This window comes from Lissotriton helveticus, chromosome 9 (assembly GCF_964261635.1).
Source record: "Lissotriton helveticus chromosome 9, aLisHel1.1, whole genome shotgun sequence".
NCBI classification, from domain to species: domain Eukaryota; kingdom Metazoa; phylum Chordata; class Amphibia; order Caudata; family Salamandridae; genus Lissotriton; species Lissotriton helveticus.
Genome location: NC_136070.1, coordinates 981,071,916 through 981,099,668, shown reverse-complemented (window position 1 = coordinate 981,099,668; position 27,753 = coordinate 981,071,916). Strand labels below are relative to the sequence as shown.

At 51.1% G+C, this 27,753-nt stretch overlaps 1 protein-coding gene across 1 annotated transcript in view; it reads left to right on the top strand.

Moving 5' to 3' along the window:
* Positions 1-27,753, top strand: part of FANCD2 (FA complementation group D2) — a 909,275-nt gene that overhangs the window by 299,877 nt on the left and 581,645 nt on the right. Inside the window, exon 24 of the mRNA XM_078661284.1 lies at positions 13,128-13,228. Coding sequence (XP_078517410.1) covers positions 13,128-13,228 — 101 coding nt within the window. The remainder of the gene's footprint in view (positions 1-13,127; positions 13,229-27,753) is intronic.

The following is a 27,753-nucleotide window of genomic DNA, read 5'->3' as shown; positions in this document are numbered from 1 at the left end:
CTGGACGGACTTCGAGCGCCTCCCTATCCAGCCCACCCTCCTTGCAAAGATGATCCTGTCGGAGATGATAGCCCCGCTGTAAACATCGTCACACCAGGAACGAGCCCTTGCCATGAGGTCTGGGACGGATTCAAGCTCTCCCTCTATAAGTGGGGGGACCCCAGTAAAGATGGCAACAAGTGGGGCAGCTTCAGGTGGTAGATCCAGGTTGACCTGACTAGGTCTTACCCTTATATTAATGGGAGCGTTAGGTTGTTCAATTAGGCGGGCGGGAGTGTTAAGGTGTGGTAAAGTTACCTCCAAACCTTTATGGGAGGTTATGGGATCCCTCGACCTATCGTTAACTTTGGCTTGCACCACCTCACTGTAAAGTGGTCCCGGTTCCCCTGTTTTGACCCCCTCATTACCACTTTTACCATTCCCTTCGGTCCCCACATTATGTGCTTTTAAATGCAAGGTATGATAGTGCACAAGTCTATCCAGAAGGGAACACTCCTTTAAAAGTCCTTCCAGGCAGGTGTTCAAAGTGTCCACGATATCCTTTGCAATACCGATGAGTAGGTGCTCAATCCGGGCAATAAAAAGGGCCTCCATCTGGTCTCCCAAAAAGGCTGGTGCCCCAGGTGGCACAACAGTCACCATCTGGTCTCCGCTCAACACTCAGACCACTAATTCCATCATGTCTTCCAGCATCTCCAGGGTGCCCACTGCCCCCTGCCCCCACCGTCTGTTCAACCTCGCGACAAACTTAATTATCACAGAACTCCCCAGCATCATCAATACCTCCAGGTGGAAGCATTCAGAGGTAAGACCCTCCTAAAGAAACCCTCCACCAAAATGTATCAGTCGTTCTCCCTGCTCCAAGATACTTAAAAAGCCATCAACCAACAGCTTACCGAATACCTGGAACAGAACCTCCTACTTGACGCATCCCAATCAGGATTCTGTGCCAGCAACAGCACTGAGACTGCACTGATCGCCGCCACTGTCGACATTAGAACCCTGCTCGACCGCCTATAGACTGTGGCCCTGAACCTCCTCGACCTCTCTGCTGCACTCTACACCATTTCCCACCACACCCTCATTAACAGAGTGTTCAACATGGCGTACATCAAAACGCTCTCGAGTGGATCGCCTCCTTCCTCACAGGACACACCCAGAACATCCGGCTGCCTCCCTTCACCGCCGAACCCAAGGATATCTTTTGCGGTATACCACAAGTATCATCCTTCAACCCTACCTTGTTCAATACCTACATCACCCCCCTCGCAGATATCGTCAAATCCCACGACCATAATGTTACCATAATGTCATATGCAGACGTCACTCAACTCATCCTCTTGCTCACCGTAGACCCATCCACCGCCAGAACAAATTTCTGCAACGCCATGACCGACGTAGCTAACTTTATGAGAGCAACTGCCTTAAACTTACCTCCGACAAGACAGAAGTGCTCATCTTTGGGAAGGACAGTTCCGTATGAGACCACGGCTGGTTGCCAGCAGAACTCGGACCAACGACTACGCCAACAGACCATACTCGCAACCTAGGCATCATCCTTATAGCGAACTGACCATGAATCAACAAGTCAACGCAGTCACCTCCTCTTGCTTCCACACCATCCGCACACTCCGCAAAGCCTTCAGAGGAATCCCAGTCAACACCAGAAAGAACGTCACTCAGGCCCTCGTGGCCAGCCACCTCGACTACGGGAACGCTCTCTACACCTGCATCTCCACCAAGCTCCACAGAAGACTCCAGACCATATAGAATGCTGCAGCCAGACTCATCCTGGAACTACCCACATGGAACTACATCACCCCCCCACCTCGGAAAACTCCACTGGCTCACTATCCAGAAGAGATGCCAGTCCAAGATCCTCACGCATGCCTACAAAGTTCTACACAATCAAGGACTGGGATACTTCAACCATTGATTGACCTTCCACCTACCATCAAGACACCTGTGCTCCTCACTAGCACGAGCTCACCTGCCCCCCAATTCGTCTCAGACGCAGCAAGGGCCGCTCCTTCGCCCACATCGCCGCCAAGTCCTGGAACAACATTCTCCTCCTTCTTTGAACATCACCCTCCCTGGCAGTCTTCAGAAAGAAACACAAAACCTGGCTTTTCTCTCGAGACATCACACCCAGAGCCCCCAGATATCCCTGGGGGTAACAGTGCTGCGCTACACAAATGCTGATGGATTGATTTTCCTTATTGGGTTTTCAGTTAACTATGCTAAGTTTTTGATGCTGAATTGCTACACTGGAAACTTGGGGTTTCATGCGCTACAACCAGTAGAGGATGGTACCGGAAAATCATCCACTACTTCGTCAGTGCACCAGATGTGATCAGCTTTCGAATCAGTGATCCAATGACCAGATTCATTTGTGGAGGGTGACAACGTTATTAGGTCTTGGCTTAGGAGGGAGGTTGACTCTCTAGCTCCTATTACAGTTACTAAGAAGGCTACAATTACTCACTCAGCATGCTGGTTCTCAGAGGAATTAGCTGAGGAAAGAGAGGCATGCAAAAAGTTGGAAAGAGCTTGGCGGTATTGTTATCTGGAAATAGACAAAGCATGTGACAAAAGGGCTCTCAAACAATATCATAAGGACCTTAAGGGGGCCCCGTAGCACCTACACGCAAAAAGTCTGACAATGACGGGAAGGAGATTTTCAAAATTGTCTCCAAGTTCACGGACTCTATGGATGATAAGCAACTCCTGCTCACTTATGATGGGGATTTGGGAAAGGATGCATTTGCTTGTTGCATGGTAGCACTGCATGATTGGCTGAAGGCCAATAAATTGCAGTGCAACCAGACAAAATGGAAATCTTATTGGTTGGGTTGAATCCACTTCCACGATGGGCAGGCGCATGGCTTGCAAGCATCTCCCCACCGTCACCTCCAATTGCATTGGGCAGAAACCTGGGCACTGGATCTTTCAGATGCTGAAGAAGTTTTTTTACTTTCTGCCGCATGATGCACAAGTTACGGTGGTCAGGACACTGATTCTCTCTTGACTGGACTATGCCAATGTTCTGTGCCTGGGTCTCCTGGAATATCTGACCCAGAGGTTACAAGTTACGCAAAACGTAGCGGTCCGCCTGCTGTAGAAAATACCCTAATGCACATCAGTATCCTTATTTCAGGTGAGACTGCACTGACTGCCAGTTCGACAATGCATAATGTACAAGGCATTAACCCTGAAGCACCAAGCTCCCCATAGCAAGGGGCCTATGTACCTCAATGGAGAAGATCAAGGAATGCAGACCAGGAAGGTCCCTGCGTTCTAGTAGAGTTTACCTACCTGGATAAACTGGCTCTACAAAGCTTTCCATGTTTTCTTTCAAAAGTGGTGTCTCCTTTTAACATGTAGCAATCCATTACTATTCTGTCTTTCTTTCAAGCTCATAATAGAAGAGGAGCGACTGAATAGGCTGGATCCCAAATGTGCAGTACCTAACTACATTTATTATACACATCAAGAAAAAAATCGATTTGCAACTATTTGTGTGCTTCACCCATGTCAAAATGGGTCCCACCATTTCGCATTGGTTCATCCTGTACATTAATATCTGGTATAACTTAGCCAACAATCTCTGGTTGGCATTCCTGCCCACTCTAGCAGAGTCATGGATGTGCCTCCACAGCTGATCAGACATGTCCCAATGTTTGACATATACTGAAGTTCTACATGGCCAACATGGCGCGCTTCTGCCTCACAGATCAAGCATGCAGTGATGGTTATGATTAATCCCGGCACTAAGACATCAGGGGAGGAAGCAGGGCGATGACAAATCTGTAAGTTACTTTGTGTCCACCCGAAATATCATTATTGAAGTTATGTAACTTTTTTCTTTATGCCCCAAGTGCAAATGAGAACACCTAAGTCAAATAGATCTCAGCACTGGGTCCCTTCATAGGTTCAACTTTCTTTTTTAACCTAAATTTCAGATGGTTTCCTTCGGACATCAAGTGATGACCCTAATCCCTGAAACGAGTTATGGGCAAACTGCTCTCATCTATAGTGAGACAGGATTTTTATTTGTTTTCAGAATTCAATTGGACTTGACACCTCCTCCAGCTTGCCCTAATTTTGTGTTACCTGGTATTTTGTACTGTATTCTCTAAAGGCTGCAGAACAAGTAAATATTCAGGCCTAGACTGCTAAACCAAAGTCACACAGAATCGTTAAGCCTTTGAGAAACAGTGCATAATCGCTTCGTAGTGTGTTAAATGAATTGAAAAGTATAAGCTGCCCCCGTGGGGTAGCTTACACTTTCTGAATCATGGTACATTGCCCTAGAAAGAGCAGACAGTGGTCCAGTGAACCACTTCATGCTCCCATCATGTCCTTTGCCCAATTGCTGACATTTTTTTAAAGCAAGTTTTTAAAAAGAGCTTTTAAGATAAATATAGCAAGCCACTCAAGAGGCTGCAAATGCAGAAATGGTGTTTGGGTACCTATGAGGACTCCATCCCAGCATTTGCTGTCATATACAGTTTACAATAAAAGATATTAGAACATTAGTCTTATCGTAAAATGAAACCCAGGTCAAACATGACATAGGCATAGTGCATCTGGATCTCAAATAGCCTTACAAGGGTGGAGGCTGCTTGCTGTGCCTAATATATATCAGTCTCTCTATGAGTCAAATCTGGAAAGAATTAGGCTTCAACTTGTTGTAAGCTGCTTGCATCACAAAAGTAGGTAAGCTTCTAAAAACGTGGTGTGGAAGATTTGAGGTGTCTGAGATTGCAAGGATAGGCTCCACAAGAGTATCGTTGAATAGTAGGGCCAGATGTATGTAAATTCAAATTTGAAAGTCCTTAATAGCGAATTTTACCGATTAGCTATTAAGGACTCTCAAAATGGAATGTAGATAGGAATCCCTAAAATATTAGTGATTCCTTAACATTCCTTAATAACGAATCACTAATTGAGATTCGTTAATAAGGAATACCTACCCATTCATTCCAATGGACTAGGAGGCCCATAGGAATGAATGGGAAGATATTCACTATTTGTGATGTGATTCGATAGTAAAGAACTGCCAATAGCTGGAGCTATTTCAAGGGTGCCACGGTGTCAAAAGGACACCCTGTTGCACCCCTGAAATGTGCAAGTGTGCACATGTGGCACATGCCCTAAGGGCATGGATGTGTGCCACATGGCACTTTTAAAAAAGCAAAAAGGTGCTTTTTTAAAGGAAATAGCTAATCTGAAAGAGACACGTTAGTATTAGATTCCTTACCTTAGAATATCCCCAGGCGTCAGACTGGATCTGGAAATTTTTGCGTAGCAGTACCCTTGCGCGTCGGTAGGCGTCGTCTGCGGCTCCGCGTCCGTCGTCGGCGTCGTGGGCGCCGTGATTACGTCGTCGGAGTACTTAGACGTCGCCTCCGCGTGCTGACGTCAGTTCTTCTTTTTTCCGCGCAGATCTGGAAAAAGCAGTAACCCTAGTCAATTTTTGACTAACTTTTTGGATCTTTTTGATCATTTTTCGAAGTCTTCTCGACTCCGATCGGTGCCGTAGGGATGCCTGGCTTTAAACACTGCGAGGATTGCGACCGCACGATGTCGGTCACGGACCCTCACCACCTGTGTCTAACGTGTCTAGGCGTCGACCACGACGACAAGGCCTGCTCCGACTGCCGGGCCCTCTCTTCGAAAGCCAGGCGGGAGCGGTCCCGCAGGCGACTCAAACTCCGGCAGTCGGTCCCGCGCCGCGAGAGGTCCCGATCCCATGGGAGGTCGAGGGACAGGTCGCGGGCTCAGAGCCACCACAGTTCAGAGAGTAGGCCGCACTCCTCCGGGTCGAAGTCGTCGTCAGGTAAGAAGCACAAGAAGTCCAAGCGGCGTCATCGCTCTTCGGACTCCCCCCGACGCTCGCGCGATGCGGCCGGGGGTTCGGATGACACCACTCACGCGGCTCCGTCGGAGTCACGGGCGCCGCGTCCAGCCCCATACCCTACGGTCCCTGGGCTTAACGCGGCGCCGGAGGAGATCCAGCGCTTCCTCATGGCCATGAGGAACCTCTCTCCTCCGACGGGCTCCGCGGCACCTTCGGGCCCAGCGGACCCGTCAGGGGCCTCTAGCGGGTCGGGGGCTTCGGCCCCGACGCCGTCGGGTGCTTCGGTCCCGACGCCGTCGGGTGCTTCGGTCCCGACGCCGCCGACGCCTTCGTGCCCGGCGCCGCTAGGCCCCACTCTTCCGACGCCGCCGGCGCCGCAGGGCCCGGCGCCGCAGGGTTCAACGGCCGCCAGCGCCTTCAGGCCCGGCGCCACGGGACACCGCTGGACCTTCTTCGGGATCTGGATCGTCGCCAGTGGACCTTACGACCTCCCCGGCGTCGGACCATCAGGTGTCGCCTCCGGTGCCGTCCTCCGGCGACGCCGTCCCCGGTTCCACCTTCGTTCCTGTTCAGACGTCGGGACGGCCCCGATGGGCGCCGCTCCAGACGTCGTTAGGGGAGTTTCACTTCTATGAACAGGCCCCATTGCTTGAAAACCCTGAGCATCAGGAGATAGGTGAAGAAGAGGATTGGGAGGGGTCTGAGGACCCTCTGACCCGAGAGTGTCAGTCTCATGAGGACTGGGCAGGAGACCTTTGGGAGGCCAGTGGTCTGGACACCTCTCCAGACACTGGTTTTGTCTCCCCTCCTACCGTGGCTTCGGAGGAGGGGGCAATATATAGTGTGGTGTTGATGAGGGCTGCCAAGGCCTTGGGCCTTGAGCTCCCCGTCGCGGCCGTGAGGACTAACCTCCTCACTGAGGTCCTTAAACCGCAGTCAAGCTTGGCCGAGCCTCTGCTGCCTTTTAATGAGGCCTTGACCGACGTTCTTCTGGGCACTTGGTCCAAGCCCGCTACGGGTTCGCCCGTAGATAGGAACGTGGCCAGACGCCACCGCCCAGCCCCGGGCGACCCATGTTTTCTGTCCACCAACCCCACCCCGAGAGCCTGGTCATCCAGGCCTCTAATTCCCAGACCGCGTTACCGTCGGCTCCACCGGACAGGGAATCAAAGAGGTATGAGCAGTATGGTAAAAAGATCTTCTCATCTCTTAGTGTGGGTCTGCGGTCTTCTAACACCGTGTGCCTCTTGGGCCGTTACACCCACTCTCTGTGGGATACGGTCGCGGAAGTGCTGCCAGAGTGTCCGTTGGAGGTACGGGCCAAACTCGGCCAAGCCCTTGTGGAGGGCCGGGATGCAGCCAAGTATTCCATCCGGTGTGGGCTGGATACCACCGACTCGCTAGGTAGAGCGATGGCAACGACGGTGGCGGTCAGACGCCACGCCTGGCTGAGGTCCGCCAACTTTTCGGCAGATGTCCAGAACACACTCATGGACATGCCGTTCGATGGCCGTCGCCTCTTTGGCGACAAAGCAGACCATGCGCTCGAGCGCTTTAAGGACTCCAGGGCTACGGCCAAGTCCTTGGGCCTCTCGGCCCCGCGCCAGCAATCGGCTGCTTTTCACTCCTTTCGTGGCCACGGAAGGGGTGCACCCACACGTGCCGCTAGCCACGCTCCGCAGGGCAATACCCAACGCGGTGGCGGCCGTGGGAACCGCCGTCCGGGCGGTAGGGGTCAACGGCGAGGTCAGTCCACACCTTCCCCCGCAGCATCCGCCTCAAAACCCTCCTAGTCCGTGCTTTCAGGCCCATGTGACGCCAGTAGGGGGCAGGGTTCGCCATCACCCCCTCCACTGGCGCACTGTCACTTCGGACAGGTGGGTGCTGCAGATCGTCCGAAGGGGCTACTCCCTCCCCTTCGAGGCGACTCCTCCAGCCATGCCACCGCAGAACCACCGTGTATCGGGGGATCACTTGCGACTTCTGCAGGAGGAGGTTACGGCCCTCTTGGCCAAGGGGGCCATTGAGCGCGTTCCTGGGCCAGAAGTAGGGTGTGGTTGCTACTCCCACTACTTTCTGGTACCCAAGAAGGGCAAGGGGGGCCTCCGCCCTATCTTGGACCTAAGGAACGTCAACGGCTTCCTCCGAAAGGAGAAGTTCAAGATGCTGACACTGGCTCAGGTCTTAGCTGCCCTGGACCCAGGAGACTGGATGGTAGCGTTGGACTTGCAGGACGCTTATTTCCACATCTCGGTCCTGCCGGCCCACCGGCGCTACCTGTGGTTCACGGTTGGCCACGAGCACTTTCAGTTTACCGTGCTCCCCTTCGGCCTTACCAGCGCCCCACGGGTGTTCACAAAGGTGATGGCGGTGGTCGCAGCTCATCTGCGCAGGTTAGGGATTTCAGTCTTCCCCTACCTCGACGACTGGTTGTTGAAGGCGGGCTCGCCCCAGACAGTCGCCGGCCACCTCCAGACTACGGCATATCTCCTCCACCAGCTGGGGTTCTCCATCAATGTGCCAAAGTCACACCTGTGCCCCTCTCAGCAGCTCCTCTTCATCGGAGAGGTTCTGGACTCGGCGCAGTTTCGGGTTTATCCACCCGAACAGCGGGTCCGGGATATTCAGGCTCTGATTCCCATCTTTCAGCCGTTATCCCGGGTCTCGGTCAGGTTGAGGCTGCGGCTTCTGGGGCTGATGGCCTCCTGCATCCTTCTGGTGCATCACGCCAGGTGGAGGATGCGGGCTCTGCAGTGGGACCTGAAGTTTCAGTGGGCCCAGCATCAGGGCAACGTGTCCGACCACGTCCTGATCTCGGAGGGCACTGCGAGACAGCTGCAGTGGTGGCTCACGGACCGCGATTGGGTCAGCGGCAGATCCCTCTCCCTTCCCCAACCGGAGCACGTAGTTGTGACGGACGCGTCCCTCCAGGGCTGGGGAGGCCACATGGGAGAGGCGGAGATCAGAGGCCTCTGGTCTCCGGCGGAGGCCCGGCTCTACATCAACCTGTTGGAGCTACAGGCGATTCGTCTAGCACTGAAGGCATTTCTCCCCTCTGTCCGGGGGAGTGTAGTGCAGGTGGTCACGGACAACACCACCGCCATGTGGTACTGCAACAAACAGGGCGGGGTGGGGTCGTGGACCCTTTGCCAGGAGGCTCTGCGCCTTTGGCAATGGCTGGAACGCCAGGGCGTGACCCTGGTGGCTCAACACCTGGCAGGTTCTCTGAACGTCAGGGCGGACGAGCTCAGCCGTCGGTGCATAATGGATCACGAATGACGTCTGAACTCGGACGTGGCGCAAGGCCTCTTTCAGCAATGGGGAGAGCCTTGGTTAGATCTATTCGCCACCGAAGAGAACGCGCAATGTCATCTGTTCTGCGCGTTGGAATTTCCAAGGAGGCACTCGCTCGGAGACGCTTTTCGTCGCGGGTGGAGTTGCGGTCTGTTGTATGCCTTTCCGCCTATACCACTTCTGCCCAGAGTTTCTGAAGAAGATCAAGCGCGACCGGGCCCAAGTCATCCTTGTGGCTCCGGACTGGGCGAGAAGGTACTGGTATCCAGAGCTACTCAGTATGTCAGTCGATCCCCCGGTTCGTCTGCCTCTTCAGGAGGACCTTCTGTTGCAGCAGCAGGGAACAGTCCTCCACCCGAACCTGTCCAGTCTCCACCTCCATGCTTGGAGATTGAGCGGCGACAGTTGAGGCCATTTGACTTGCCTCCTGAAGTCTGTAACGTCATTCTGGCAGCCAGGCGTCCCTCCACAAAGTCGGTATACGCCTGCAGGTGGAACAGATTTGTGGCATGGTGCACAGCAAAGGCTGTGGATCCTCTTTCTGCCCCTCTTTCTGAGGTTCTTCTCTTCCTTCTTTCTCTTGCCCAGCAGGGCTCTGCTCTGGGCACTATCAAGGGCTACCTTTCTGCCTTTTCAGCCTTTCTCAGGCTACCTGATCAACCTTCTTTGTTCAAGTCCCCTATTGTAAATAGATTTCTTAAGGGCATCACACACACGTTTCCTCCTGTTCCGTTTGTGATGCCTCAGTGGGACTTGAACCTGGTTCTTACGTTTCTGATGTGCGCTCCCTTTGAGCCACTTCACAACTGTCCTCTTCGCCTTCTGACTTTGAAGACCGCTTTCCTGGTTGCCATCACCTCTGCCAGGAGAGTGAGTGAGCTCCAGGCCCTTTCTTGTACTCCACCTTTCCTTTGTGTCCATCCGGACAAAGTGGTGCTGCGTACCAAACCCTCTTTCCTGCCCAAGGTTGTCACGGCCTTCCACATCGGGCAGTCTATCACCTTGCCTACCTTCTTTCTGCCACCGCATCCCTCTAAAGAGGAAGAGCGGCTCCACCGTCTGGACCCAAAACGTGCGCTCTCATTTTACTTGGATCGCACACGCCAGTTCCGGGTTGATGACCAACTCTTTGTTGGTTACGTGGGCCCTAAGAAGGGGAAAGCGGTGCACAAGAGGACCATCTCCCGGTGGATCATCTTGTGTATCCAGGCTTGCTACTCCTTGGCTAGAAGGGAGCCCCCTGCTGGATTGCGGGCTCATTCTACCCGAGCCACGGCGACTACCACTGCCCTGGGCAGGGGAGTGCCCTTACAAGACATCTGTCAGGCAGCTACGTGGGCATCGCTGCACACGTTTGCAAGACACTACTGCCTGGACAGCCAAGTCCGGAGGGATGGCTTCTTTGGCCTTTCCGTCCTCCAGGACTTTCTGGTGTGATTATTGGTTCGCAGACCCACCACCGGGGTTGGTATTGCTGGGGTATCTATTCTAAGGTAAGGAATCTAATACTAACGTGTCTCTTTCAGATGCACAAGTTACTACTTGTGTAACGATATATCTGTAAGAGACATTAGTTAGTATTAGATTCCTTACCGACCGGCCCATCCTCCCCGTTCTGCGAACCGATATCTAGGGTTAGGGTTATCCCCTTTCAGGGCCCTGGTTTCAATGGCACCAGTGTTGGTTTTTAACATGGCTCTGCGTTTCTGGCGCGGAAAAGCTGTGTCTAAGAACTGATGTCTCAAAAAGGGGGTGGTGATGGACAGAGTATCTGAATTAAGCAGAACACTCCTACCCAGTCAACAGATCAGGGCTTGATCCATCACCGTTTTTTAGCTCACTGCACCATCCCAGTTCAGAACCTGGCTATATGCAAATTAGTCTGTCCCTGGCCCAGTGCATCATGGGAACACTATTTTTGTCCACCCTAAGCGTGGAAGGGTATACTCAGATGTGAGTCCCTTGCTCATTGCACCATCAGGATTCAAGCAAGCCGGGCCGAAGACGGCTGTAATGCCAGAAACCGGTCCCCGGAAGCTTGTTTCCTTCCCAGTGTAAGAATTGGCTTTTGTAGTCTGGTCTGCCCTGTTCCCATGATGCACTGGGCCAGGGACAGACTAATTTGCATACAGCCAGGTTCTGAAACTGGGATGGTGCAATGAGCTAAAAAACGGTGTTGGATCTAGCCCTGATCTCTTGACTGGGTGAGAGTATTCTGCTTAATTCAGAGACTCTGTCCATCACCACCCCTTGTTGTAAATATTTTTGTCCACCCTAAGCGTGGAAGGGTATACTCAGATGTGAGTCCCTTGCTCATTGCACCATCAGGATTCAAGCAAGCCGGGCCGAAGACGGCTGTAATGCCAGAAACCGGTCCCCGGAAGCTTGTTTCCTTCCCAGTGTAAGAATTGGCTTTTGTAGTCTGGTCTGCCCTGTTCCCATGATGCACTGGGCCAGGGACAGACTAATTTGCATACAGCCAGGTTCTGAAACTGGGATGGTGCAATGAGCTAAAAAACGGTGTTGGTTCTAGCCCTGATCTCTTGACTGGGTGAGAGTATTCTGCTTAATTCAGAGACTCTGTCCATCACCACCCCTTGTTGTAAATAAGAACTGACGTCAGCACGCGGAGGCGGCGTCTAAGTACTCCGACGACGTCATCACGGCGCCGACGACGGACGCGGAGCTGCAGACGACGCCTACCGACGCGCAAGGGTACTGCTACGCAAAAATTTCCGGATCCAGTCTGACGCCTGGGGATATTCTAAGGTAAGGAATCTAATACTAACTAATGTCTCTTACAGATATATCGTTACACAAGTAGTAACTTGTGCTTTACCACCAACTTGAAGTTGGTGGTAATTAGCGATTCCTTAAGGCTGCAGTGCACTTTTTCGGCGAATTTCTGCGTTACCGGTCGGTATTTGGCCACCTACATCTGGCCCTAAGTCAGTTGTCAGCCACTAATCAGTAGTTTAATACTATATTTGCAGCCATAAACTATTTCATTATAAGTTAAACATGCCTTCATTCTTTCTGTATATACATTTGCCCTCCTACCTTTTTCGCCTGTTCCCTTCTCATAGCTTTTTCTTCAAAGCTCTGGGTTGGGATAGTTTTGAGGGCGCACATGAAAACGTTTTTGCAAATCTTGTTCAGTTGCTCGTTTTGATATTACTAAGAAATGTGGTCAGAACAGAGGTGCATTTATGAGTGGCATTTCTTATAGAGTACCAACTGCTATCCCTACTTTCATTATAGCTGTCGTGGTGTTGTTGCCTTGATGTTGTAGTCATGTGAGTCCCTCTTATGACCTTTAGTGGTGGTAGAAGCATTTCCATAGTTCCGTTTGTAGGTAACGACACTTTCATATCATGATAAATCTATGGGAGAAGGAATGATTTGCTGGAAAGACTATTGTCAGAGATCTGCAAATTATTCCGTGGAGCATTTTTTCCTATTAGTTGACATGAAATTGTGGTTTTCCAGTGCAGTGGTGATATCAAATATTTAGCAGTATATGAATCTGAGCTACCTCTGAAGGCACTTGAGCAATATCTTATAAGGGACACTTAAGAGACACAGTTAATAACTTTTTCGAATGCACAAATTATCCAAATCAATTTCTCTTTTACCAAGTATTAACCAGATGGAAAATACTAAGTCCGAGTTCTCCTGGCCCATTGTGTTCAACAATAATTTCTTAAGGAAATGAACATGTTTGTTTTTTGCGTCAGGGCTCACATGTCTTGAATGATGAGCCACAGAGGTGAAAAAAAGTTCAGAAAGTTTTTCTTAATTTTGCTCATAACATTACAGCTCTGTGCACTATGTGGTAACTTCACATAGGTAATTAAGCTCAAGGTGTAGTGTGACAATATATAAAAAAACTGTTTCTTCATTGCAGACTATATTTTTTTTGTAAGGCAAAACATGTATTTTATCATTAATAAATTGCTTATTTTCACAGGCTTGTGTCCCCTCTGTGCCTGTCACCATTCTTCAGGCTGCTGCGGCTTTGTGTGGAAGAGCAGAATAATGGGAATCTAGAGGAGATTGATGCACTACTAGGTAAACTTTCTTTAGCAAGTGCTACCCACAACCTGGTAAAATGGTGTCATGTCTTCTCTGCTCCCTTGAGTTTAGGAAATCTTCACGAGTAACAGAATTCCCTTTGATTTTAATGGTAACATATTCCTTATTCTGAAATGTATATTTTGTATTTATATTTATTTGCTGGCCACTAAAGCCGACAAGCTGGATATAGGTTACAGTGAACGATGATTAGGCACGTGCAACCCTTTTCACTAAAGATGTTATCTGATAGAGATTTCTAGTTGCAGATTCCTTACCTTAAATATTCTCCAGGTGTCCGACTGGATCTGGAAATTCTTGAGCAGTACCCCTGAGCACCGGTAGGTGGCGTTATTTGGCTCTACATCATTCGTGCCAGAAATGACGTGCAAGGTGCCTATAGAGGTGCCACCCCTACGTGCTCACGCCAGTTATTTTCTTTCCATGCCAGTCAGCGCAGTTGCGGAAAAAGCTCCCCCCTATCGCTTTTTGACTGGCTTTTTTTCTCTGCTTTGGTCGAACCTTTTTTGCGATAGTACGTTTCCTGGTATGTTGGGGATGTCCCCTAAGAAACCATGTGGTGCCTGTCACAGGCAGATGTCTGTGACAAACCCTCATTTGGTTTGCCTGTGGTGCTTGAAGCAGGACAACGACTTCAAGACCTGCAAGGATTGCTGCACCATGAACACCAGGCCACAGCCGGAATTTCCCTCAAAACTACTTGCTGCCCGACAACCCTGCGATGTTTAAGAACCTGGTCATGCAGAATCTCCCGGGTCTGCTTGCGGACCCAATCCCAACGATAGTCGTTACACTCCAAGTCATTGTGTAAGTCCCACAAACGTAAAAAGTCCAAGAAGTGGAAGCAGTCTTCAACTCCCCCGTGGCGGTCCAAGTCATCGGACAAGGCTCCGGAGCGTCGGCCCTCTAGGCCTCACTCCGCCTCTGCCAGGGTCCGCTCTGCACCTCTCAGTTTGCCGGAGCGACCCCCACCCAACTCAAGGTATTTTATGAGGCCATGCACCTCATATTTGGACGGTCCAATGCCTCTGTAGCACCTTCGGGCCTCATAGGTTTGGGACAGACCCCTACTGGATCTCGGCCAGCGGCTCCACCCTGAGAGCCAGCCTGACTTCTTGGATCTGCTGCTCAATCCAGAGCGGCTCTGCCCACAAGACCGCAACCTTCCTAGGAGCGTGCTCCAGTGCAGTTGCTCCCGGCGTTGCAGAGGCTCTGCAGTGGCACAGGTCCCATTGTCATACCTGACCCTGACAGTCGCTGGGTGGGCGTTGTCTGATGCTGACTCTGGCGCTGACCAGTACCATGTCCTCAAAATTGGAGCCAGTGCGCTTTTCTTTTGACAGGCCTGGAGAGGGCGACAATTGTGAGGGCTCTCAGGACCCTTATGGTTACCATAACCCCCTTGATGAACCGGAGGCCAACTGTTATGAGGAGCTGGCGGATGCCAGTGGTTTGGATACCTCACCAGTCGCTAACCTGATCCCTCCCCCTACTGTAGCTATGGAGCAGGTTGCATCATTTGCTATAGTGGAGCGGAGGACTGCTGAGGTCATGGACCTTTAGTTGGCCTCAGTGGCAATCAAGTCAAAAGTCTCGACAGAGGTGTTCCAGTCGAGATTCACCCCCTTCAAACATCTGCTTCCATTTAACAAAGCCCTTATGGATGTCCTGCTTGGGGCCTGGTCCAAGCCCTGCACAGTGCCTCCTGTACACAGGTCAAATGCCTGCCTTCCATTACCCGACTCCTGGGGACCCCAGTTTCCTCACCCTGCTTCGCACCCTGGAGAGCTTTTTGGTCCAAGCCTCCACTTCTCATATAAATTCTGGTGACTTGGTTGCACAGGTGCTGCCCATGGTCCTGGAAGAGGCCTGGGCCATACTCACCCCAGCAGTTGCTGACAGGTGAGATACAGCAAAGTTTACCATCATGTGTGGGCTGGACATGCTGCCAGTGGGCGGCAGGATTAGCCATCACCTCCCTCACTGGCGTGCCATCACTTTGGACAAGTGGGTTCTGCGAACAGTCCGAAGTGGCTACTCCTCCCCTTCGAGGGTACTCCTCCTGCTATGCCACATCAGTACCACCGCATGTCGGGGGATCACTTGACGCCTTGCAAACAGGAAGTTGCGGCACCCTTGGACTAGGGGGTATCAAGCGTGTTTTACACCTTTCGGAACGTTCATCGTTTCCTAGACCCGTAAGACTAGATGGTAGCGTTGCACTTGCAGGACGCCTACTTTCACGTCCTACTGGCCCACCGGTGTTACCTGCGGTTCACCGTTGGCCACGAGCACTTTCAGTTCACTTGTCCCCCCTTTGGGCCTTAACAGTGCCCCTCGGGTAAAGGGATGGCGGTGGTCGCGGCTCGTCTGCGCAGATCAGGGGTGTCAGTCTTCCCCTACCTCGACGACTGGTTGTTGAAGGCGGGCTCGCGCCAGGCAGTCGTCTCCCACCTTCAGACTACAGCAGTCCTCCTTCATTTTCTGGGGTTCTCCATCAACGTGCCGAAGTCCCACCTGAGTCCCTTTCAGAAGTTCCCCTTCATCGGAGTGGTTCTGGATTCAACGCAGTTTCAGGTTTATCCTCCCGAGCAGCGAGTCCGGGATATTCAGGCTATGATTCCGATCTTTCAGCCTCTATTCCGGGTTTCAGTCAGGATGACCCTCCGGCTCTTGGGCCTGATGGCCTCCTACATCCTGCTAGTGCAACATGCCAGATGGCATATGCGGGCTCTGCAGTGGGACCTGAAGTTCCATGGGAGCAGCATCAGGGCAACCTGTCGATCATGTCCAGATCTCGGAGAGCACTGCACGACAATTGCAGTGGTGACTCACGAATCGCGATTGGGTCAATGGCAGATCCCTCTCCCTTCCCCAACCAGAGCACACAGTGGTGACAGATTCGTCCCTCCTGGGATGGGGAGGCTACTTGGGAGAGGCGGAGTCCCGGATCCATATCAACCTTTTGGAGCTTCGGGCGATCCGACTTGTACTGAAAGCATTACTTCCCTCTGTCCTGGGAAGTGTGGTGCAGGGGTTCACGGACAACACCACCGCCATGTGGTATTGCAGCAAACAGGGCGGGGTGGGGTCGTGGACCCTATGTCAGGAGGCTCTGCGCCTCTGGACATGGCTGGAACATCAAGGCATTACCTTGGTGGTTCAACACCTGGCAAGTTCTCTGAACGCCAGGGCGGACGAACTCAGCCGCCTGTGCTTGATGAATCACGAATGGCGTCTGAACTCAGACGTGTTGCAATGGGTAGAGCCTTGGTTAGATTTATTCGCCACCGAAGAGAACGCGCAATGCCATCAGTTCTGCACGTTGGAATTTCCAAGGCGCCACTCGCTTGGCGACGCTTTTTGTTGGGAGTGGAGTTGCGGTTCATTGTACTCCTTTTGGCCTATATCACTTCTGCCCAGAGTGCTGAAGAAGATCCTGCGCGACTGGGCCCAAGTTATCCTTGTGGCTCCAGATTGGGTACGAAGATACTGGTATCCTGAGCTACTCAGCATGGCGAGCGACCCCCCGATCCGACTGCCTCTTCGGGAGGATCTTCTGTCGCAGCAGCAGGGGATGATATTCCACCCGAACCTGTCCAGCCTCCACCTCCATGTGTGGAGATTGATCGGTGACAGTTGACGTCTTTCGATCTTCCCCCCGAAGTATGTGATGTCATTCTGGCAGCCAGCCGTCTCACCACTAAAATGGTATATGCCTGCAGGTGGAGCAAGTTTGTGGCATGGTGCACAGCGAAAGGCTGTGGATGCCCTTTCTGCCCCTCTTTCAGAGGTCCTTCTGTTCCTTCTCTCTTTGGCCCAGCAGGGCTCTGCTCTGGGCACTATCAATGGTTATCTTTCGACCATCTCCGCCTTCCTGCGGCTTCCAGATCAGCCTTCTCTTTTTAAGTCCCCGCTTGTTAGCCGTTTTCTGAAAGGCATTACACCCACATTTCCACCCGTGCTGTTCATCATGCCTCAATGGGACTTAAACCTTGTCTTGACATATCTGATGTGCGCTCCCTTCGAGCCCCTTCATATCTGTCCTTTGCGTCCTCTTACTCTCAAGATGGTTTTCCTGGTAGCTATCACCTCTGCCAGAAGAGTGAATGAGCTCCAGGCTCTTTCTTCTAAACCTCCTTTCCTTTCTGTTTATCCGGACAAGGTGATTTAAAGGACCCGTCCTACTTTCCTGCCAAAGGTTGTCACGCCCTTCGACATTGGGCAGACCATCACTTTGCCCACCTTCTTTCCGCCTCCGCATCCTTGAGAAGAGGAAGAGATGCTTCACCGTCTGGACCCAAAATGTGCGCTCTCGTTCTATCTGAATCGCACACAGCAGTTCTGGGTGGATGGCCAGCTCTTTGTTGGCTACATGGGCGCCAAAAAAGGTTGAGCCGTGCACAAACGGACCATCTCTCGGTGGGTCGTTCTGTGCATCAAAGCATGTTACTTGTTGGCTAAGAAGGAGCCTCCTGTGGGAGTGCGTGGCCATTCTACCATCGCGACAGCTGCTACTGCCTTGGGACGCGGCGTTCCCTTGCAGGACATTTGTCAGGCAGCTACGCGGGCCTCGCTACACACGTTTACCAGGCATTACTGCCTTGACAGTCAAGTCCGGAGAGACAGCTTTTTTGGCCGTTCTGTTCTCTGTGACTTTCTGGTGTAATCTTGTTCGCAGACCCACCACTGGGGTTGGTATTGCTGGGGTATCTATTCTAAGGTAAGGAATCTATCACTGACGTGTCTTTTTCGGATGCACAAATTACTACTTGTGTAACGATATTTCTGATAGATACATCTGCCGTGTGGATTCCTCACCTTGTGAATATCCCCCTTGCGTCAGCAACATTCGGAAATTCTTTTTGTAGCTTCGCGCCGACGTGGACTTGGACGTCATAGAGACACGGCATCGCACGCGACTCTGCTGACGTCACCGACGCCTACAATAGGTCCACGCCGGCGTGATGACATCAGTTCCCTTTTTTCCGCGTCGTCGACGCTAACAGTTTCGGGATACTCAGTAGCATTTGGTAGCTCTGTTACTTTTTTTCCTAGTTTTCTTTGTTCTCTTGCCTAGAATGTCGACAAAGAAGACTGGATTTAAACCCTGCAGAGAGTGCGGGAAAATGATGTCCATTACGGACCCACACCAGGACTGTATTTGGTGTTTAAGCTCCGACCACGATGTGGATGGATGTTCGTCGAGCCGAAAAATGAACCCAAAAGCCCTGCGAGAGAGAGAGACCAAACTTCTTGTAGCGAAGCTGAAAGCCTGTAAAGTAAGGAAGACTTCAAGATCCCACTCGAGGAAGTCGAGGTCGAGGTCAAAATCTAGATCAAGATCTCGAGAGGCATCGGCTTCGAAGTCCTCGTCGGATCATGCTTCGAGGTCGCATAAGAAGCACAAGAAAAGGAGACATGAGTCTCGACGTCATTCGGGTGAGAAGTCAGGCTCGAAGTCGAGATCGCCCAAGAAGATTAGATCGAAGGTGATCCCACCGCAAGAGGCTTCGGATCGGGAAGGTGAGGCCTCGCCTTCGGAGTCACAAGTTCAATCTTCGACTCCGGTTTCCAATCCGACTCCGACGCCGTCTCCGGCTCAAGAAGAGGTAGAGGAAGTTCCTAATGAGGAAGAAGAATCGGCGCCTGTTAAAGAGCCGGATTCGAATCTGCCTCGAGATCAGCCTGAGGGTGATCATCCACCTTTTCCTGCACCAGGTCAGGATCCATCAGCGTTCCTGAACGCTATGTATGGCGTATTCTCGAGATCATGGTACCCCTCTGGTGCACCTTCGGGTCCCATGGGTCCAATGGCATTTAATTTGGGTGTTCCACACTCTTATGCCCTGGCACCTTTCATGCTATTTATACCAGCCCCGACGCCGCTGTGGCAGTACCCGGCTCCGCCGAGGTCGACGCCGGCTCGACCGAAGTCGACGACTCCGGTACCGGCGTTGCCCGCTCCAAGCAGGTCTTTGGAGCATCCATCTAGGCCTTCGGATTCTGTACCGACGTCGGCTCCGGCTCTGTCGGAGTCGGTGGTGGATCCGACTGCAATCCGTGTAAAGGAGAGGTCCGGGAGGGAAGCACAACGCCTCCTGGAGGAACAGAGGTATTACGAGTCTCACCCAGACTTGGAAAAAGGTGAACTGGATGAGGATTGTTTCGGAGCGCTGGCTGATGCTAGTGGCCTTGATCTTTCCCCAGAGTGGGAGTTGCCATCAGGTCCGGATACGCCTTCAAAGGATGTCCAATCATATCACGTGGTAATGGGGAAGGCAGCAGGACTTTTAGGTTTGACATTACCAACTGTTGAGTTTAAGTCCAATCTGCTTACAGAAGTACTCCATTCACCAAGCTCAGCTGTGGAACCGTTACTCCCATTTAATGAGGCGTTAACTGAACCTATTATGGAGGTGTGGAAAAAGCCTCTTTCTGCTCCTGCTGTCTCAAAAAGTGTGGCAAGGAGATATAGGGTGGCTCCCAAAGACCCTGCCTTTTTATCATCTCACCCTTCTCCTGAAAGCCTGGTGATTCAGGCTGCGTGCTCTAAAAAGTCGGTTGGTGCTTTTCCCCAAGTGCCTGGTGACAAGGAGGCCAAGAAGCAGGATCAAGCGGCCAAGAAAACTTTCTCCTCCGCAAGTATGGCGGTAAAGTCAACGAATGCCACTTGTCTCATGGGGAGGTATGTGCACGCACTTATGGACTCAATGCGTTTGTTGATTCCAAAAGTTCCAGAAGACTGCAGGGGTGACTTTGAGGAGGTGTTATCTGATACTCAAGCGGCAGCTCGTCAAGTTATCCAGAGCGGTCTAGATACTGCAGATTCTGTGGCACGGATCATGGGCACTGCGGTTGCCACAAGAAGATCAGCTTGGCTGAAATCTTCGGATTTTTCTGTGGATGTGAAGTCTGCACTGTTAGATCTACCATTTGGTGGAGTTGGACTCTTTGGCAAGAAGGCAGATACAGCCTTAGAGAGGTTTAAAGACAGCAGAGCAACTGCTAGATCTCTTGGTCTTCAAGTAAGAGGTTCAACGACCAGAAAGTTCAGAGGTTTTGGACGCTCTTCTTTTCGTACCTATAGACAAGGTCAGCAGCAGCAACAACAGCAGCAGCAGCAAAATACCTTGTATAGGTCATACAGGGGAAAGCAAAGGGCACGTCCTCGAGGGCGTCAAGCCTCTTCCTCCTCCACCTCCTCCAACCCCCCAGCCACAGAAAAGCAGCCCTAGATCCGCCATTCAGGATCATGCGGGTCCGGTGGGGGGTCGGCTTACCCACTTTCTACGGGATTGGGAATCGGTTACATCAGATCTTTGGGTTCTCAATCTCGTAGAAAATGGGTATGCCCTTCCCTTTCGGGAATTCCCTCCCAATTACCCTCCTTGCCAGGGGTATTGCTCAGAGGAACATCTGTTGCTCCTACAGGAGGAAGTTCAGATTCTGTTAAGAAAGGGTGCGATAGAGGTGGTCCCAGAGCAGGAAAGGGGTCAGGGATGCTACTCCCGGTATTTCCTGATTCCCAAGAAGGATGGCAGACTTCGTCCAATCCTGGATCTCAGGATCTTGAATCTCTATATGAAACAAGAAAAATTCAAGATGCTCACCCTTGCTCAGGTTCTTCAGGCGCTGCTGGAAGAAGACTGGATGGTGTCGCTCGACTTGCAGGATGCGTAGTTTCACATCCTCATCCTGAAGTCGCACAGGAAGTATCTCCGTTTTACGGTGGGATCGCAGCACTATCAGTTTGCGGTCCTTCCGTTTGGGCTTACTACTGCGCCTCGAGTCTTCACCAAGGTGATGGCAGTGGTGGCGGCGCATCTCAGAAGGTCAGGGATTCCTGTATTCCCTTATTTGGACGACTGGCTGATCAAAGTAGAGTCGTCAGAGAGAGTGCTCCATCATCTGCAAGAGACAACCCAGTTGTTGTACAGGTTGGGTTTTTCGATAAATGTACCCAAGTCTCACCTGGTGCCCTCCCAGCGCAACCTGTTCATAGGTGCTGTACTGGACACAACTGTATGTCGTGCATTCCCTCCTCCTCAAAGGATTCGCGACATACAGGAAATGATTCCTTTATTTTACAATGGAGCGGTCGTTCCAGTCCTGAAGGTCCTTCGCCTGCTCGGTCTGATGGCTTCATGCATTCTGTTGGTCAACCATGCACGCTGGCACATGAGGGCGCTCCAGTGGTGCCTCCGCAGGCAGTGGTATCAGCACAATGGAGATCTCAGGGAGTCAGTGAGGATCTCCAGAGAAGCTGCGGCGGATCTGTCTTGGTGGGGTGTGGAAGGCAACCTGTCTCAGGGGAAGCCTTTTCAGTTGCCTCCTCCGGTGGCCACAATGATAACGGATGCATCCACTCCAGGGTGGGGTGCTCATCTGGGGGATCTGGAGGTCAAGGGTCTTTGGTCCCCAGTGGAAAGGTTGCTTCACATCAACCTTCTAGAATTGCGGGCGATACGTTTGGCGCTCAAGACCTTCCTTCCTTCCCTTCGCGGTCGTTCGGTCCAGGTCCTGATGGACAACTCGACCGCGATGTGGTACATCAACAAACAGGGAGGAGTGGGGTCAAAGTGTCTCTGCAGAGAGGCTCTGCGTCTCTGGTCCTGGGTTCAGGACCATCAGATTTGTCTGATGGCAAATCATCTGGCCGGAGTTCTGAACGTTCGTGCAGATAGTCTCAGTCGGCAGTTCTCCACCGACCACGAGTGGAGGCTTCACCCGGAGGTGGTTCGTCACGTCTTTCGGACGTGGGGGACTTCTCGGGTGGACCTGTTCGCCACTTGCGAGAATGCTCACTGCCTGTCATTCTGCAGTCTCCAGTTTCCGATGCAAGGAGCCTTGGGGGACGCGTTTCAGTTGAGTTGGGGAAATCAACTCCTTTACGCGTTTCCTCCCATACCTTTGATTCCTCGGGTTCTGAGGAAGATTCGCCAAGACCGGGCCCAAGTCATATTGGTCGCCCCGGACTGGCCAAGAAGGGTGTGGTATACAGATCTTCTCCACCTCTCCTCTCACCCGCCGCTCCGTCTCCCTCTCACCCGCCGCTCCGTCTCCCTCTCACCCGCCGCTCCGTCTCCCTCTCAGGGCAGACCTCCTCTCTCAGATGGAGGGGCAGGTTCTACACCCCCACCTCCAGACATTACACCTTCATGCCTGGAGATTGAACGGGGCAACCTGAATTCCTTTTCTCTCTCCCGCCTGACGTGGTGGATGTCATCTTGTCGGCCAGGCGTGACTCCCTTAAGTCCATCTATTCTTATAGATGGTCAAAATGTGTCACTTGGTGTGGGGGGAAATCTATTGACCCTTTGAGAGCCCATTTGTCTGATGTTCTCCAGTTTGCCCTTTCTCTGGGGCAGCAAGGGCTTGCTGTTGCCACAGTTAAGGGCTATCTTTCTGCGCTGTCGGCTTTTCTCTGTTTGCCTGATCAGCCATCTCTTTTCAAATCTCCTGTAGTTTTAAGGTTTTTAAAGGGTCTCACAAATAAGTTCCCTCCTGTTCCTTTTATTGTGCCTCAGTGGGACTTAAATCTTGTCTTGACCTTTTTGATGGGTGCTCCTTTTGAGCCTCTTCACAAATGTCCTTTGAGGTTTTTGACTCTTAATACAGTCTTCCTCGTTGCAATAACCTCTGCAAGGAGGGTAAGTGAGCTTCAAGCTCTTAGTTCCAAGCCCCCTTTCTTGACCATTCATGCTGATCGAATGGTTCTTAGGACCAGGGCTGCTTTTCTTCCAAAGGTGGTTACTCATTTCCACCTTGGTCAATCCATTACGCTCCCTACCTTTTATCCTCCCCCACACCCTTCCAAGGAGGAGGAGAGGTTGCACCGTCTGGACCCCAAAAGGGCGGTGTCCTTTTACTTGGACAGATCTAAAGACTATCGTTTGGATGACCAGCTCTTCATTGGGTTTGCTGGCTGCAAAAGAGGAAGAGCGGTCCTTAAAAGAACTTTGTCAAGATGGATCGTCCTCTGTATAAAGATCTGCTACTCTTTGGCCGGTAAGGAACCACCAGAGGGTTTAAGGGCTCATTCTACAAGAGCTAAGTCTTCAACCTCAGCATTGGCTAGAGGTGTTCCTGTAGAAGATATTTGTAGGGCGGCAACTTGGTCTTCCCTCCACACTTTCGCGAAGCATTACTGCTTGGATTCCGAAGTGAGGAGGGACGGCCACTTTGCGTGCTCTGTCCTCCAGGATTTCCTGGTTTAGAAGTGTGGACTCCCTCCTCCGGGAGTGGGGACTGCTGTGGGACTCTATTCACAAGGTGAGGAATCCACACGGCAGATGTATCTATCAGAAGAACAAGTTACTTACCTTCGGTAACGCTTTTTCTGGTAGATACAATATCTGCCTGTGGATTCCTCACTGACCCACCCGCCTCCCCGTTGTCCACTCTTCTATACCAGAGTTTCTGTAATGTATTTATTTTATTGTCAAGGAGTTGTTTATTTCAAATGTTTTATTGCATTTGCTTCACACTGTGTGTGTTACCTTGATATTTGTACTGCGTAGACTGTGTATATGTCTACTGTCATTGGTCCGTCCGTGTGCCTCGAAGGCACGGAAAAAAGGTCGGAACTGATGTCATCACGCCGGGGTGGGCCTATTGTAGGCGTCGGTGACGTAGCGGAGTCGCGTGCGATGCCGTGTCTCTATGACGTCCAAGTACACGTCGGCGCGAAGCTACAAAAAGAATTTCCGAATGTTGCTGACGCAAGGGGGATATTCACAAGGTGAGGAATCCACAGGCAGATATTGTATCTACCAGAAAAAGCGTTACCGAAGGTAAGTAACTTGTTCATCTGTAAGAGACATTAGTTAGTGATAGATTCCTTACCGCCCCTCCCATCCTCCCCGTTCTGCGAACTGGTTACTAGGGTGACGGTCATCCCTTTCAGGGCCCCTAGTTTCAATGCACCAGTGGTCAGTATCTTGCATGGCTCTGCGTTCCTGGCACGGAAAGTCGTGTACAGAACTGACACCAGCGCGCATGGGTTGGGGCTAAGTAGTCTCCGTGACATCATTTCGGCCCATACGACGCCAGCGACAGACGCTGAGCCGCAGGATGCCACCTACTGACGCGCAGGGGTACTGCTAAGCAAAACTTTCCGGATCCAGTCGGACGCCTGGGGATATTCTAAGGTAAGGAATCTACCACTAACTAATGTCTCTTACAGATATATCGTTACACCAGTAGTAATTTGTGCTTTACCCAAACTTCTACTTCGGACAACCAGTGCCTCCTTCCTTCTGAAGGTTGCTAAACGTTTACATGTACGGCAACACATCACCTTGCCTACATTTTTTGCTCCTCCTTCATAAGAAGAGTAGAGTCTCCACTGCATGGACCCAGAAAGAACATTGAAGTGTTATCTTGATTGCACACAAGAGTTCCCATTGGACGATCAACTCTGTGTAAGGTATGTTGGGGAGAATAAAGAAAAGGCCTTGTGCAAGGGGACCATCTCTTGATGTATATCGCTCTGCATAAAGATCTGCAATGCACTTGTCAAAAAGCTATCCCCTAAGGGCTTGCATGCTCATTCTCTAGAGCCAACCCTGCAACCACGCAGTTAGCTCATGGAGTCCCTGTCAAATTATGTGCTTGCATATGACATGTTGGCGATATGACAACTGCAGCACAACATGCCCATTCTAGTCTGCAAGTTAACTATTTACAAAGTCATTGTTAGTCTGCACTAACCTATGTGCAGTATAAACTACAACTTTCTAAATGGACCTGGTTCCTTTTAAAATAAATTTCAAGTGTAAGTTACCACCTGCTTTAGACTAATTAATTCTTCTTGGTGGTGTTCTTCAGTGAACTATTGAGAATTGAGCTGAACTCTAATTGCTGATTTGCATATCTCCTTATACTTTCTGGAACATCAACTCTAAGACCGAAACAGCCACTTTGTTTTAACTTATTAGTACTGCCCCTATGCTTCAGGAAGCCCATTCTTCTTCATTTCCTTGGCTCTGATAGACTTCTAACTGCAAATTCCTCACCTTTTGAATATTCCTCAGATGCTAGATTGGATCTGGACATTTTTCAGCAGTACCTCTGTGCATCAACATGGCACTGTGTGGCTCTGCACTGACGCCGTTCCACTCCCGGAATGACGTGCGGAGCATATATAGGTGCCTCACCTGCCTGCTGACATAATTTGCTTCCTTTCTGCTCCACCAGACGCGGATCCCAAGCAACCTCTCATCTCTATGATACGCTTTACCTCAAAATGTTACAGTTTGCAAGGGAAATGTCACAACCAACAGGATTTAAACCCTGTAAGTACTGTCTCAAGCAAATATATGTGAGAGATGCTGTAGGAAAGTGCCCCTTTTTGACATGGTCACCCCCACCTTTTGCCTGATGTGCCGTCTATAGAAACATTCCACCATCTTGGTGATGGCAGAATTAGGAACTCTGTGACAGGGTTATGCCCACTTTCATAGGAAGTGATGATATGGGGGTGCAGTGATCCAAAGGGTAAGTAGCCCATTGATTACCACCCTTCATTCTCCTTAACGCCCTTAAATCTAGTATTTAGGGGAGACCCTGGCACCAGGAGAACAGATTCTGCAGGCCTAAGAAAAAGGACACAGAAAAGCCATGAAAAGTAAGAACTGATAAGCAGCAACTGACTTGGCTCCACCCCTGCCGGCCTGCCTGCCATACCCTACTATTGCACCAAAGACAACTCGTCCTGCAGCTGCTCTGTCTCAAAAAATCTGGGAGGACTGTTTGCACTTCAAGGAGCAACCAGCATCTTCTGTGGAGTAGCAAAGCTATTTCCCCTCACCCAAGAAGAACCATAAGGACTCTGTACCGCCAAAACCCGACACTGGAAAGCACCAAAGCAACCGTGCACCCAGCCTGAGTCGACCTGGGCCAATGGTGCCAACAAGGTCCTTTGACCCTCCAGAGTGGAACACCACCTTGGATTTGCCCAGATTGGACTCCCGGTCCCACCTACAGTCTCTTTGTGCAGGCCCCCTCAACCGTGAGTGTCTCCTACTGCTCGGACCTGGCGCCCTAATGCACCACTGCACCTGAGCCCCACAGTCCGAGGAGAAGTGGATGATTGTGTCCCTACATGCAGGATTATGTCAAGGAAAAAAACCCTCTGTGGATTCAACCAGACTGGTCCCCCAGTCCCAGCTTGTAGCCTATTTTCCCCGGGACCGCTTCCCATTGAAACAACAGGGCACCCAAAGCCAAAAACCACCTCTGCACCCGGACGCCCCAGAGCCTTCGAGGTGATCTGTTGGTGCTGCCTTGGACCTTTCCCCATTCTTACCTTAACTCCAGAAGCTTGATCCTGTAAGCCGTTGCAAAGTACCCAAATGCAGTGTGTGTTTTTCCCAATAGGATAACATTACAGCATTAGAGACAATATATGTGTATTTACCTGTTTTCTTCAAAACTGCTATTTTAAAAAGTACTTCCCCAGTAACGAAGTACTTGGTGTAAAAAATTATTAAAAATACATGGCATTTCTAGAAATTTCTGTGGGTCTCCTTATTGAGTGTATGTGTATCATTTATTAACTGTGTGTATGGAACAAATGTCTAACACTCCTCCTTTATAAGCCTAAGGCTGCTTGACCCCAATACCATAAAAAGAGCCCCTTGGGATTGTTAAAGCAAGCTCTGTCCACTAATAAGGATTACCTGGACTCTCTACACAATATACCTCTTTTTGGTATATTATATAAAGAGCCATGTTCCTACACATGCCCATCAGGTTTGCCTGTGCTGCCTGGGGTTGAGTCACAACTCTAAGGCCTGTAGTGACTGCAGTGGGATCTGAAGTCTCAGTAGACCAACATTAACAGGACCTCTCCTATCATGTCCAGATTTCAGAGAAGACTGCAAAAGATCTGCAGCTTTGATTACAGAGCCGCGATTGGGTCATCATCAGAACCCTCTACCTACTTACTCTCTACCTCACTCAGAGTTGACAGTAATAACAAGTGCATCACTTCTGGGTGGGGACGGCCACCTGGATGAGGTGGAGATCAGAGTCCTCTGGTCTCCAATGGACTCCTGGCTCTCCATAAACCTTCTGAAGCTGGGGGCCATCCGGCTGGCGTTGAAAGCCGTCCTTCTCCCCATATAAAAGGAGGCTTGTGTAGGTGCTCACGTACAACACCACCGCCATCAGGTATTGCAACAAGCAGGGCGTGGTGGTGTCATGGACCCTGTGTCAGGAGGTGCACCGCCTCTGGAAATAGCTGGACCATCAAGGAATGTCCCTGGTAGGGGGCCACCTGGCTGTATGTCTAAATGCCAGGGTGGACAACCTCAGTTGGCAATGCCTAGTGTGTCATGAGTATCAGTTGCTCCCAGAGGGGGCACAAGGCCTCTTCCAAGAATGGGGTAGCCTTGACTTGATCTGTTCGACACCACTGAGAATGCACAATGTCAGCATTTCAGTCCTTTGTCATTTCCAAGGTGTCTGTCGCTAGAAGTTACTTTCCGCCTAGG